Below are 15085 nucleotides of genomic sequence, written 5' to 3'. Positions count from 1 at the left end.
TCTTGTTGTTGAGAACATATACAGCAAAACATACACCAGCTAAATAGTTTCTACAGGTATAGTTCTTCAAGGTGTGCAATCATTCTGACCCTCCTTTTCTGTGTTTTCCTCACCCATTAACATAAACTCACTGCCCACTAAATTACTTACAAGTTGCTATAGTTCATTTGGTTCTGCATAGATAGATCTTAAAAGAGTACAATGCTCAAGGCAGGCACACTTTATTAGTTAAGCTCAACTACAGCTTGGTTTTAAGGAGACATCAAAGAATATTTTTGGATTAATGTTTAAAGGTTACCTCAGAACAAAAGTTTCAGGAACTCATCCAGCCTCCAAAATTCTAGAAAATCTAGAGTTCATGAGAATTTAAAATTCTGTTTTGCATTTTTTCCCATTTGATCAAGATTCTGCTATATACTCTTTGCTGAAAATACTCAGTAATGGTAGCTGGACATCATCCAGTTCTGGTCTCATGGCAAAGAGGCAGTTGTTCATGGTGACTTACATCTGTTATTCTTTTACCATTCTTGACTGTTCTCTTCCTTGGCCAGATTATGAGTTCAGAAAGTGCCAGAGGTACCTAAATTCTTGTTGCCTCGAAGGTGCACTGTACAATAAATGCTGGCTGGTTGTAAAGAAGCATGGTTACTCATAATGCTTGTGTGTTTCATAGGGTGTGTAAGATTAGATTATACTATGGTTGTGCAAACATGTTAAATGTACCACAGATGTATTATATTGTCCTTATTTCTATGAGATTACTTTAGATGAATTTGCTTTGAGGAAACAATGTCAACAAATGTTGTTTCAGTTAATAATGAAGGTTTTTATTTTTTTTATATAAAGAAATATAAGAATAAGTGAAGGAAATTATTCAGTAAATAAAGAGACATTAATACAGCTTTTGCTTTGCTTCTTGTTTTTCCTTTCTTATCCTCTTCCCAGGTCTCCTTAATTTCTGTTGGAGACAAAAGTCTGGTGAAAGTTTCTGCTCAAAGACTTTTTCTGCTAAAACAAATGTGGCCTTGTTGTGGTGTTGTGCATTACAGCAAAGAGATTACATTTCTAAATTTAAAGACTCATTAAGAAAATATACAGAAAACGATGAATGAACGCATAAGGTCAAACTACAGTTTTACAGGCTAATCCTAAACAAATTGAAATTCTTTATTAAAATATTACTATTGGCTTTTCTAGCTTGTCTCAAGTAATAAATTAGTATCTATTTCTAGTAAGGGAGTCCTGGTATGGCACTGTAGGATAAGCAGTGAACCTTATGGTTGGTTTAAACCACAAGGTTGGTGGTTCAAACTCATCAGCATGTCGTTGTTGGAATATCTTGCTACCGTGTGATTAATCAAAATGAATTTTAGTTGAAGTTCAAAATTTTATCCACATATAATGCTCAAGACAGTATAATCATAATTATTAGTTACATGGTTAAATAGGACTGATTGAAGATATGGAGGTTTTCTGAATTTAAACCTGTTGAATGTTAAATAATTAAGGCTGAGTATTGCAGTTAGACTTTTACCAACTGTGGAGAAATTACCAATTGGAAAACATATGGTAGCCTGACTTCCAGATCAATAGATTTAGTACAGAAGGAAGGAATGAATGAAGCAGACTAGGTTTTGTGAGCTTGTGTAATAGCTGAAACCCAGGAGCCAGATATTGGTATTTGGGAGTAGTGGTTTTACCCATATTACCAACGATCCTCAAGAGTGCTTGAATTCTGAGAGTAGTAAAACATTTTTAGAAGAGTAATTTGATGTCCTTTCACTATATCTATTCTGAGTGGTTAGTAGATTTTTAAAAAACTCTTGCTAATGTCTGTGTTAATTTAAGCAAGCATTTTTATGTTGTTGGCTAATCCTAGTCTTTGTTGTTGTATGCCACTGAGTCATTTCCAACTCATAGTGACCCTGTGTAGGGTTTGAACTATTGACCTTTCAATTAAGTATTCTAGTGCTTATCCTATAGCACCACAGAAGGATGCATCCTAGCCTTTAATGTCTCCGAAGAACAAAATAGTGTAATATGGTTCATTTGGCTTTTATTCCAAGTGACAATCTGCTGCATTGACGTCAGCTTATGGCAGTTGTGTATGTGTGTCAGAGATCAAGACTAGGAATATCTGTGTGCTGTGTGATCTGTAATTCTAATGTTTTGTGAAAGTAATTTTTCCTTTACTGTATGCCAGTCAAGGATGCAAAATTTTCAGTTTCATAGCTTCTCCCCTTCAAATGAACCTCTCATGTAATGATTTAAAGTGAAATTTCAGAATAAGTCTATAAAAAGACAACTTGTTTTTTACTTTCAGATAAACTGAAGATTATTCATCAAGCACATAAATCAAAGGTATGTTTAATATGTGTAAGATCTGATACCTGGCAAGCAGTGAAATTGGTTGAATTTGTGAAAAACTGAATGAACACGTGTGTCTAAATTGTTTTCTAATATGATGTTGTTGTTAACTACTGTCAACTCAGTTCCAACTCATAGCAACCCTGTATAGGGTTTCTGGGACTATAAATCTTTGTGAGACCAGAAAGCCTCATCTTTCTTCTATGAGCAACTGGTGGGCTCGTAGTCCAGTGCTTATCCTACAGATCCACAGTGCTCCCCTTCTATTATGATAACATATCTTTACTTTAAAAGTACCCTTTTTACTGTCTTAGTTTTGAAGAAAAAAATAAAAACTAGGTCATTATTTTTAAATGCATATATTACATGTCAAGTACATACTTAGCAAAAAATAAACATAGAACCTGATAAAGAACATTTAAGTTTACATTGTAAAGGAAAGCACTTATTTTCTGACCATTCAGTGTCTCTGGTTTTCTTAATTCTGTGTCAGATGAAATGGGAATGAAGCAGATAAAAATGAATATGTTTGTTCTGACTTGAATCTTGCAGTGTGGCTGTTGGATTCCTTTTAAGAGTAGGCCCAGAACTGTGCCCTTAAAAAAACAACTTGATTTTTGTCAGTATTGAATATATACACAGCAGAACATGTACCAGTTCAATACTCTCTATTTGTACAACTCAGTGACATTGATTCCATTCTTCAAGTTAGGCAACCGTTGTCATTCTCCTCTTCTGAGTTCTTCCTCCTCCAGTAATATAAACTCACTGCCCTTTAGTTTCCTATCATCTTCCAAGTTACAATTGTTTATTTGATCCCATATAGATAAATCTTAAAAGGGTAGTGTTCAAAGTAATGTTTCTCTAGCTAAAGTGAGGTTGGCCCAGGATTGGGCAGTGTTTCGTTCTGCTGTGCATAAGGTTGCTATGAGTGGGGACTGACTTGATGGCACCTAACAACAACAACAAAGTGTTATTTGTTTTGCGAAAACTTCAGGATATATTTCAGGGTTTAAAGATTATCTCAGAAAGTTATTAACAGTGGCCTCATACAATATTTGTCCTTTTGTGCTTGCCTAGTTTCATTCAGCCTAATGTCCTAAATCTTTCTGGTTTCCCTCTAATTTTTATGGGAAGATGTATTTGTTTACTTTAAGGTTTCCCTATAATTTATTAATTCCCTCCCCCCCCAAATATAAAATCATAAAATCTACCCGACTGCCTCACCATTTGGATGTTCGTATCAACACTGCCCCCACTTTTGGCTTTGTAGTTATTCTTCATTATAAATGAAAATATCTGGTTCCCAGTTTTCAGTCTTGCAGGTTTGTTTTACTTTAAATGCTTCGATATCTAGATTGCCTTCTGGGTGAAGCTGTAATGTATATTAATTTTGGGTTGTTGTCTGCTGTTATTGGTTCTAAGTCCAAAGAACACCCTTTAGTGTTTTTTGTATAGTTGGTCTGGTTATTACAAATTCCTTTAAAGTCAGCTTATCTGGAAATTTCCTAATTTTACTGTCATACTTGGGGAGATTTTTGCTTGGTATATATGATTCTTGGTTGGCATTTTTTTTTTTTTTTAAGAGTTTTGTATATTTCACTATGTTGCCCAACTCTCTGTAGTGTTTCTGCTGAGAAATCAGAGCTTAGTCTTATTGGTTCTCCTTTATAGATAACTTTTCATTTTTCCCAAGCTGCTTTCAGGAGTCTTTCATTGTTTTTGGTTTTGTGATTTTCTTTTGGGATCTATTTGTTTTGAGGTTTGTTTAGCTTTATGTATGTTCGTATTCTTGTCTTTCATGATGTTAGGGGATTTTTCTTCCAACAACTCTTTCAACATTAGTTATTCCTCTTCATGGTGTACCACATAAATCTTAGACTTTCTTTGGAATTTTTTTTCAATCTTTGAGTATTTTTCTAGTTTACTAATATTGAGAGATTTATCTGTAAGCGCTTAGTAATTATGGCATTCATTGATCAGAATCTGCTTCTTTGTCCTTTCCATGTATTGTCCATTTCTAAAATCTTAGTACTAATCTGCATTTCTGTATTTCTAATTGAAGGTTTTGCATTTTCTCAAAATTTGCATCTGTTGTGTATGTTTCTTCTTATAGTGTTCCCCCAAATTCTTCTAATTTTTTTCTGTGTTCTCCTTGCTCTTCTCAGTTTATTTTTCTGTTGAGGTACTAAATATCACTCTTCTGAATTCTTTCTCATTTAGTGCCATTACCTTCCTTCCTCAGAAATGTTTTTAGACTCTGCAGCTTGGTCATTTGTCTTCATGTGAACTAAACTAGTCCATTGTCACTGATACACAGTGATGTCATTGGGTTTGTATTTAGTTGATAACTGTATGTTGGTGTGTTCTTATGCTCTCACCATCTCCTGGTGGGTATGAATAGAGAATGGAAGAATGTACAACTTTTTCTGCTTGCTGTGCATCCAGCTCCAGCTCAGTTTAGGGTGAATTTGGCTCGTGTTGGCTGTTATCTATTGTTGATCAGGTGGTATGTTGTTATTAATTACTGCTGAGTCATCCAACCCATAGCGGCCCTGCATAGGGTTTCCAAGGAGCAGCTGGTGAGCTTGAACCACAGACCTTGCAGTTCAAACGGCTTTGCAGTCTGATGCATTAGCCTACAGTGCCACACCAGGACTCCATGATCAGGTAGTATAGGAGCTGATATTGACTCTTGTCTAGTGGGTGGAGCTCACTGTATGGGCATGTTTACTCTCTCCCATCAGGTGGGATAAGAAGAGAAAACACACACAAGAAAACAGAACAGAACAAACAAACAAAAAAACAATTAACTGAAAAAACCTGAAAATAATAAAGGAGAACAAAGAATAAATGGGCAGAAACAAGAAAAAACAAATATAATAACTAGAAAGAGAAAAGACGTGTAGGAAAATAGGATTGTCCAAGAGAAAAATAAAAGAGATGAAAGGAAGAGAAAAACTCACTTAAAAACTAGAGTGGGAAGATAAAATGAGAATGATTCTAAAGAATCATAAAGAAAACTCAAGAGGAAAAAAAAGAAAAGGGGAGAATGAGAAACAGAAAAAAAGAAAAAAAAAATGAAGAGGAGATAGAAAAGATAAAAATCAAGGAGAGGGAAAGAGAAGATGAAAGTATAAACTACAAAGTAACAAAATGAGAGAAAAATAAAACCCAAACCTGTGCAGTTAGTGGACCCAGAGAGGAGCAAACTCTGGGAGGCTCCTGCCAGCCAAGGTGCTCACAAGGTGGGTGGTGCAGGTATGTACAACCGAGTTTCCTACCCTAGGTGACCTTCCTATAGACCTATGTGTTGCTTATGTTCAGGGCACCTAATCTGGAAGCAGTTTTTGGAGGTCCTTAATGTTGCTGACTTTCAGTGTCCCTCAAAATCAGAGGCTGATTATGAGGGTTCCTGCTAGTCTAATGCTGGCCTGGTGGCTCTGTGAGTTCTGTAGGTCTAGAGAAGAGCCTGCCTAAGTCCAGATCCCCAGACAGCACAGCTGGCACCTGCCTCACACTTGGATGGCTCACAACAGGAGGTCTCCAAACTGTTGGAGAGCAGGGTCTGTGTTGGGGGGTAGATGAGGGTGGGATCTGGCCACACCTCTGGTCTCTAGGAGAGTGTGGGGAACAAGAAGGAATCATACCTTTTTCGTCTCCCATGTGAATCCAGACCACCAGGCTACCCCACTGTCTGCCTCCAAATGTATTTGCAAAAGTTCAAGATAAACTAAGAATGAATCCAAAAAGCATCTCATAACATGGATGAACCTGGAAGACATTATCCTGAGTGAAATTAGTCAATCAAAAATGACAAATACTGTATAAGACCACAGTTGTAAAAAGTTAAGGAAAGGTTTTCTTTTCTTTTCTTTTCTTTTTGTTAAGGAAAGGTTTGCTTGATAAAAGAAACTTTCTATGATGGTTACCAGTGGTGGGAAGGAAGGGACAATAATTCACTGGCTAGAGGTTAGACATGTGTTAACATGGGTGACAGTGAAGGCAATATACAACTAGAAGGGGATTGGCAAAGGAAAGCTGGGGAGGAATGCAAGAGTTAAAGTGAGTAGAGGTAAATATTGTTAACTGATGATACATGGAGGAGATTGCAGTCATTGTAATGAATCACAATGAATGGTTTGTTGAATATAAACTGATGAGCTGCTCTGTAAACCTTTACTCAGTTCACACACAAGATGTCTGTGCTGCATCTGGTCAGCAATGTATCCACCAGTCAGTCTCCTTGCACCACGCCAGCTCAGCTTCTCCTCCCATTAAATGCTCAATCCTTTTCTCTAGTTTTTCTTCTGAAGCTAAGTATTCCAGGATTAGCATCAATTTCTGCTTTTATTTGATCTCCCATATCTTTGTTGTGTAGGAACCAGTGTAGTATGTCTGCCTAGTCTACCATCTTGCCAGAAGTACTCTGTTGACTAGGATTTTGTTGAGAATTTTTACACCAATGTTCATGAGGATTTGCTATTGTTAAGTGATGTTGAGTCGGTTCTGACCCATCGTGACCCTGTATAGGGTTTCCGAGGAGCAGCTGGTGAGCTTGAACTGCCGACCTTGCAGTTCAAATGGCTTTGCAGTCTGGTGCATTAACCCACAGCACCACACCAGTACTCCTATACAGGGTTTCCGAGGCTATAAATCTTTACAGTAGCAGAAAGCCTCATCCTTCTCCCACTGAACAGCTGGTAGTTTCGAACTGCTGACCTTGTGGTTCACAGCCCAATTCGTAATCACTATACTACCAGAGCTCCTTTTGTGAGGAGTAGTTGGCTATAATTTAACTTTTCAAATTAATGTGATTGCCTGTTTTTGGTATCAGTATTTTTATGCTTCCTTCATTGAATGAGTTCAGAAGTAGTTCATCCTTTTCTGTGTTCTGAAATAGTTTGAATAGAATTGATGTCTGCTCTTATCTGAATGTTTACTAGAATTCTCCAGTGAAGCCATCTGAGCCAGGCCTTTTTCAGTTGTGAGAGATTTTTGTTGTTGTTGTTGTTTTTATTTAAATGACCTGTTCAGTTTCTTTTTTTGTGATGTGTCTGTTAAAATTTTGTACCACACATTGTGCTAGTTTGCATAGGTAGTGTGTGTTTAGAAATTTGTCCATTTCTTCTAAGTTTTCAAAACTTTTGGAGTACAGTTCTTTATAGTATTCTATTATTTTGTTGTTGTTGTTATTGTTAAGTGCCCTTAAGTCTGTTCTGACTCATAAAAACCAAGGAACAGCTAGTAAGTTTGAACCACCAACCTTGTGGTTCCAACCAACTTTGCAATCCAGTGCTTTATCCTACAGGACCACATCGGTACTCCTATTCGTTATTACACTTCTTATTTCCAGTGGTCTGTTGTGACATCACCTGTTGCATTGCTTTAAAAAAAAAAATTTTTTTTTAAGTGAACATCTGTTCGTTTCACTGCCATGATTACAATCCCCTGCATGCTTCATCATTCAACAGTATTTGCTTCTATTCCCTCTACTTTTTTTTTTTTTTTTTTAATGTACACCAAAACACTCAGGAATATACAATCATTCAAACAGCCAAAGGACACACCCTGCCCCCTGGCCACCAGCATATATTCTCTGTCCCTCCATGAGTCTAGAATCCTCAGCTGCTCCGTCTCTTCATGTCATCATCATGACCTCCATCTCTAGCATTGCTGGTTCTTCGGGTAGGGTCTCACACTCTGCTCCCATTCTTCTGGCTTGATGGTCCCAGGGTCCTCTGCTCTGAAACTGTAAGATCGACCACTCACCCTTTTTTCTACAAAAGTTCTACCTTTACAGTTGTGACAATCGCAATTAGTCATGATAACAATTACTCAGTATTGAATCATGAGAGTCTTGGCCCCATCTCCTTTCACCAGACCTGTCTAGACAGGATGAAAACTACTCAGTTGGGATTCTACCTTCCCCCGCACACTCTGAATCTAAACTCCCTCTTGAAAACTTGTAAGCCAGTCACTTTGTGCCTTTACAGTGTCCCCCATTTTAGGTAGCCAATGTCTAAGTTGCCCATCCCACATATTGCATTTCTTATTGGTGTTACTTTAGTTTTCTCCTTTTCCTTTGTTAAATTTTGCCAGTGGTTTGACAATTAATTAATCCTTTCAAAGAGACAACTTCTTGTCTTATTGATTCTTTCTATTGTTTCTCTTTTTAATTTATTTCTGCTATAATCTTTTCTTTTTCTGGTGGTTGTAGGCTCTTTTTGCTGTTCTTTTTCTCATTATTGTAGATGTTGGGTTATGGTATTGGTTTTGGTTCTTTCTTCTTTAATGATATGTATGTTTATTGCTATAGATTTTTATCATATTTTTGTCTTTGTGGACAAGGTATATGCCTTTTAGACAGCATATTGATGCTTTGCATTTCTTTTATTCATTCTCCTACTCTCTGTTTCTTGACTAGTACATTTACACCTAGTGTCATTATCAATGCCTTTGAATTTACTGCTGTCATTTTGGTGTGTTTGTGTGTGTTTTGTACCGTTGATTTCTTTGTTCAGTTTATCTGTACTGAGTTCTTTTTGTTTGTGGATTAAAAAAAAATAATTCATTTCTTTCTTTCCTACATGGTTTCTGCTGAGAAATCAGATTTTAATCTTCCTGGTTCTTTTCTGAAGTAACTTTGGTTCTTCTCTCTAGTAACTTTTTGTTGTTCCCGAGCTGCTTTCAGGGTACTTTCTTTATCTTTAGTTTTGAAAAGTTTGATTATGATACATCTTGGTGGTTTTCTTGTGAAGTCTATCCTGTTTGGAGTTTGTTCAGCTTCTTGAGTGCGTATCTTCTCATCTTTCATTATATTAGTGAATTTTTCTTCTCATCCATACAATAAAGAGGCTGCCTTGATACTTTCCCACAGCCTTTTATCTGGACTATGAATAAAGTTTATTGAAACGAATGAATCAACAGTACAATACATAGCATTACCATAACATGATGTGTAAGTATTAAGAAAGAATGTGTGTGTGTGTGTGTGTGTGTGTGTGAGAGAGAGAGAGAGAGAGAGAGAGAGAGAGAGAGAGAGATGTCTATTTGTAAAGTCTTGTGAGTTTGAAAACCAGATAACTATGCATGTTAAAAGTATATGAAATTTGCTCCTCCGCGCCCGTCACCTCCTGCTCCATCCCGGCTCATTCCGCACATTCCAGCCAGCCCCCTTCCCACAATCCCCCTCCCCGACCCCCTGTCTCAGCTCCCTTGGGCCTGGCGGAGCGGCCCGGCCGGAGCGCCCCTCTGAATTCACACCAGGCTCAAGCTGCCCAGCGGGCTCAGGCCCAGAGCCCAGAGCAACCAGCACAATAGCGTCCAACAGCTGGAACGCCAGCAGCAGCCACAGGGAGGCCCGGGAGGATGGGCCCGAAGGCCTGGACAAAGGGCTAGACAATGATGCGGAGGGCGTGTGGAGCCCCGGACATCGAGCAGAGCTTTCAGGAGGCCCTGGCCATCTACCCGCCCTGCGGCCGGCGCAAGATCATCCTGTCAGACGAGGGCAAGATGTACGGTCGGAATGAGTTGATTGCCCGCCGTATTAAATTGAGGACGGGGAAGACTCGGACGAGAAAGCAGATGTCCAGCCACATACAGGTTCTAGCTTGGAAGAAGGTGCGGGAGTACCAGGTTGTCATCAAGGTCTCTAGCCACTTGCAGGTTCTAGCCAGGTGGAAATCTCGGGAGATTCAGTCTAAGCTGAAGGCCATGAACCTGGATCAGGTCTCCAAGGACAAAGTCCTTCAGAGCATGGCGTCCATGTCCTCTGCCCAGATTGTCTCCGCCAGTGTCCTGCAGAACAAGTTCCTCCCACCCGCCCCTCTGCCCCAGACTGTCTTCTCCTCTTCCTCACGGTTCTGGAGCAGCCCCCCTATCCTGGGACAGCAGCCTGGACCCTCTCAGGACATCAAGCCCTTTGCACAGTCAGCCTACCCCATCCAGCCACCCATGCCGCCCACACTCAGCAGTTACAAGCCTCTGGCCCCGTTGCCCCCAGCTGCTGCCTCTGTGCCCGTGTGGCAGGACCGCACCATTGCCTCCTCCCGGCTACGCCTCCTCGAGTACTCAGCCTTCATGGAGGTGCAGCGAGACCCTGACACGTACAGCAAACACCTGTTTGTGCACATCAGCCAGACAAACCCCGCCTTCTCCGACCCGCCCCTGGAGGCAGTGGACGTGCGCCAGATCTACGACAAGCTTCCCTAGAAGAAGGGTGGGCTGAAGGAGCTCTTTGAGAAGGGGCCACTGAATGCTTTCTTCCTTGTCAAGTTCTGGGCCAACCTCAATAGCACCATCCAGGAGGGCCAAGGAGCCTTCTATGGGGTCAGCTTCCAGCACAGCTCAGCTGATAGTATGACCATCAGTGTCTCCACCAAGGTGTGCTCCTTCGCAAGCAGGTGGTGGAGAAGGTGGAGACTGAGTACACCCGGCTGGAGAATGGGCACTTCGTGTACCGCATCCACCACTCACCCATGTGTGAGTACATGATCAACTTTATCCATAAGCTGAAGCACCTGCCAGAGAAGTACATGATGAACAGCGTCCTGGAGAACTTCACCATTCTGCAGGTGGTAACAAGCCGAGACTCCCAGGAGACCCTGCTCGTCATTGCTTTTGTCTTCGAAGTCTCCACCAGCGAGCACGGGGCCCAGTATCATGTCTATAAGCTTGTCAAAGACTAGGGTGCCTTCTTCCCCCCACCCCCTCCAGGATCCAGGATGAACATCTTTTCCACACACCTGCCTGGCACCCCTGTGGGGTCCAGGACTAAGGACACATCTGCCTGCCAGGCCCCAGGCCAGGCCCCACTTAGTCCCCACCAAACACACTCCCTGCCACTGTTCTGCTCTTTAATTGTGGGAGAAGCCAGGAGGGCCCAGCGGTGGGAAAGCCTACCCAGAACACAACCCAGAATCTCCAGCCCCCAGCATTGCTCTGCTCTGCTTCAAATGATCTCAGAGAGGCAGGACACACGGGAGCAGCCCTTCTGGCCCTCTGGCCCCCTGGGTAATGAGATGGGCAGGGTGCTGGTGGGACGGCGGCAGAGGGAATGGGGTGAAGAGGCCTCAGGAAGGAGAGTGTCATGTTGGGATTGGTTTGAGAAGAGAGGCAGGCCTCCACACTCCCTTTGCATCTGCTGTATGCCAGAACCCCCTGCACAGCTCATGCTTCCCTTAAGCCCTGCAGGGGTCTCCATGTTTCAGATGTGAAAGTGTGAGACCCTTAGGAAGTATGGGCAGAGCTGGAGTTCTCGTCCCAGGTGCCTGTCCCCAGAGTCAGGTTGACCTACCTCCCTGGAGCAGGGGCTGGCCTCCGACAGATAGGAATGAGAACACAGATAGGAATGAAAACAGGAGCCAGCTTGGGGGTCAAAACAAAGCACCTGCTTCCAGAGTCCCCCAGTACAGAAGAGCAGGTGCTGATGACCAGGCAGAAGAGGGGAACCCAGCTGGTAGCCAGTCTTCTGCTGACCCCTCGAAGCCCCCAGCCCAGACGGGTGCCTAGGTCACCAGCAGTCTGCTGAAAGGGGAAAGCCTGGGGGCAGGGCAGGTTTGGGCTCAGAAATAGGGTCCTGGACCAGGTCAGGAGATAGAGTCCCAGTCTCTGGGCAGACCAACTACCCTGGGGCAGTGGGTAACAGAAGGCTTTGATATTTCTTGCCCTAGATTTGGGTTTGTTGACCCCTCTGGTACTTCTCCCTCATTTTCTATTCCCACCTCTACTCTCCCTGGCCTAGAGCAGCAGCTCTCCAGATCCCATTCTGAGACTGAAGGTTAACCCTTCACCTGCTGCCCCAGTCCCCTCAGAGCTGGCTTGGCCTGTTCAATAGCCACCTGTGGGTGGTGCCAGCCCCCAGGCACCAGCAACTTCTGGGTATTTATGAGTTTCATATGAAGTACTGTGCCCCTTCCCTTCCTTACTTGCCCCCCATCTCACCTCTGAGCTTCCTGAAGATCCTCACAGTTTGTATATCGCTCAGGCCACCTCTAAACCCAACCTAGGTTTTATAATGTATATTATATATATTTTTGAAATCCAGCTGTGATGGGTTGTATCATAAATGTGGCACAGGGCTGGGGCAGGGGCCCTCCAGGCCCAGCTCCTGCTCAAAAAAAGAAAAAAAGTATATGAAAGTTATACCCTGGAATAAACTTTATAGAAAATATCCAAGATCTTAAGGAGCCCTGGTGGCGTTTTGGGTTAGGTGTTAGGCTACTAACTACAAGTTGGCAGTTCAAACCCACTAGCCACACTATATAGGTTGCTATGAGTCTGAATCTACTCAGTGGAAGTGGGATTGGTTTGTTTTGTTGGTATTCAAGATCTTTATGTAGAAAACTTTAAAATGCTATTGAGGGTATTCACTTTTCCAGACTTAATGAACTGTACTCTTAATATCAGTTAAAGACATTAATTTTCTCTTAGCTTACAAATTTAATGCCACCCCAGAAAAATGCTACCAGTAGTTGTGTGTGTAGATAAACTAAAGAGGCTGATTTGTAGAATTCATATGCAAAGACACATAACCAAGAATGTAATACAAACAAGGGAAATAACAAGAATACAAAGGAGAGAAGGGAAAATGACAGGGTTTAACACATATTAAGACATTATAAAACTGTAGTAATTAAAACAGTATGATTCTGTCACATGAATAAACAATGTCATAGAATTGAAAGTTCAAAAATAGAGCCAAATCTGTGTAAGTATTTGTTTCATATTAAATATGGCATTTCAGATCTATGTGGACAAGATGGGGGAATCAGTAAATGGTGTAGTGATAATTGGGTAGATATTTATAAAACAGGTTGAATCCATATCCTATTCTGTATGCTAAAATAAATACCAATGGAGTAACAACTTTAAAAAAAAGAATCCATGGATGGGATAGAGAAGATGAAAAATTGAACATGAGCTGATACTTTGTTGAAACTGACTTTTGAGTACACTTTTGAGTTCACTATTTTCTTAGTCTGGGTTCTCTAGAAGAGCAAAACCAGTGGTATGTGCATATAAATCTATAAAGATGTATTTTGAGGGAATGACTCATATAATTGTAAGGAAATGAGTGGCTCGTGCAACTGTGGGGGCTGGAAAATTCCAACTTCACACATCAGGAGTCAGGCTGAAGACTTCTACTGGTTCACATGGTTGCAAGGGGTTGGCAAATCCAAAATCTGCAGGTCAGGTGGCAACCTGGAGGCTTCTGCAGGTTCACACCCTAAGAACTGGAGTTCAGGCGGTAATAAGAATTGGAAGCTCTATCAGAACATCAATTTATAATAAGGGACTTCAAAAAGTTCATGGAAAAATGGAATGTAAAGATAACGGAATTTTTCAACAAACTTTTTGAAGCCCCCTTGTATACTGCAATATGGCCATACCCACAAGGAAACTCCCTGTTAAACCAGTTGGCTGCTCATCACAGATCATAAAATGAAAGATGATTACATTATGTTTGTGCACATACCAAATCACTGAAAGTCATAGCCTACTCAAGTTGACACATAACATTAATCATCACAATTGCACTATTTTGTGTCAACACAATTCCTTGGCTATGAACATTTGACTTACATATGACTTGCAGTTGTGAAACAACCTCCACAAAGTGTCCAATAACTGTTTTTGGATCATTAAATGAACAAATACCAAAGTTCTAGTATGAACAAGGTAGATATCTAAATCTGTCCTGTCAGGCTATATTCCCTTATGAAACTGGTAAGACTGGATAAAGCAAAGAAGAGAAGTGAAATTTATTGAACACCAGGTCTTGCAGATGGAGTCCTGGTGTGGCGCTGTAGGATAAGCACTAGATTGCTAACTGCACAGTTGGCTGTTCAAACCCACCAGCCGCTCCTCATGAAGGGTCACTGTGAGTCGGAATGGACTCAACAGCACGCAAAACAGGTCTTACAGACACAGTCTGAACAAAGAAGACAAGCGCTCAGAATGGACAGCTAGTCAGTTGGTGGCAGAAGGGAATTTGAACTGAGCCCAGGTTCTTTCTCCACTGCTGGCTAGTCACACCTCACTCCACAGTGTCTGAGGTGGATCCCTTCTCCTATAGAATGTCTACACAAGGCCTCTGTGTGCGCCACCTGGAGGTTTCTGCAGCACACTCCAGTGTCTCATAGATGTTGTCCAGTTTGAAGTAGCAGCAGTCCAGAGCCATCCACATCTTACCAAACGTGCTACTTTGCAACCCATATCAAGACATTGTTATTAGTGTATTATGTGTTTTAATGCTTCTGGAAGTGTTTCTTTAAAGTTTTTCATGCATAAAAAGGCACACCAGAGACTATATACTAAGACAGTCATTTAACTAACTGGTATTAGATACAAACTGTATCTAACTGTTCAGACATCTGAACATATTCAACTTAAAGACAGACTTAGGAACAGTACTTGTTTATAATCCAAGGACGGCCTGTGCAGTGTAGTTGACTTTCTCCACAGACAATGTCTGTTTTTTGTTTTTTTAATGTTTTATTGTGAATTATGTGATAGTTTACATGGGCGAACGTTAGCTTTACATTCATCCTATTGTATATCATTACATTGCCATGGTTACAATCCCCTCCATGCATCATCAACCAACCAAAGGGTATACCCTGCAACCTTGCCCCCCAGTCGTCAGCACACAGTCCCTCTCCCTCTCTGGGTCTAGATCCCCAGCCACTGTGTCTCTCCACGTCATCATCACTGC

At 41.2% G+C, this 15085-nt stretch overlaps 1 protein-coding gene and 1 pseudogene across 1 annotated transcript in view; both read left to right on the top strand.

Moving 5' to 3' along the window:
• The window catches only part of LOC102812807 (chromosome unknown open reading frame, human C2orf76), a 63966-nt gene that overhangs the window by 22332 nt on the left and 26549 nt on the right, over positions 1–15085 (top strand). The window contains exon 3 of the mRNA XM_006868725.1: positions 2324–2361. Within this exon, the coding sequence (XP_006868787.1) occupies positions 2324–2361 (38 nt within the window). The remainder of the gene's footprint in view (positions 1–2323; positions 2362–15085) is intronic.
• Positions 8022–11057, top strand: LOC102820291 (annotated as a pseudogene).

This window comes from Chrysochloris asiatica, unplaced genomic scaffold, assembly GCF_000296735.1.
Source record: "Chrysochloris asiatica unplaced genomic scaffold, ChrAsi1.0 scaffold00123, whole genome shotgun sequence".
NCBI classification, from domain to species: Eukaryota; Metazoa; Chordata; class Mammalia; order Afrosoricida; family Chrysochloridae; genus Chrysochloris; species Chrysochloris asiatica.
This window is presented reverse-complemented; position numbering and strand designations above follow the sequence as displayed.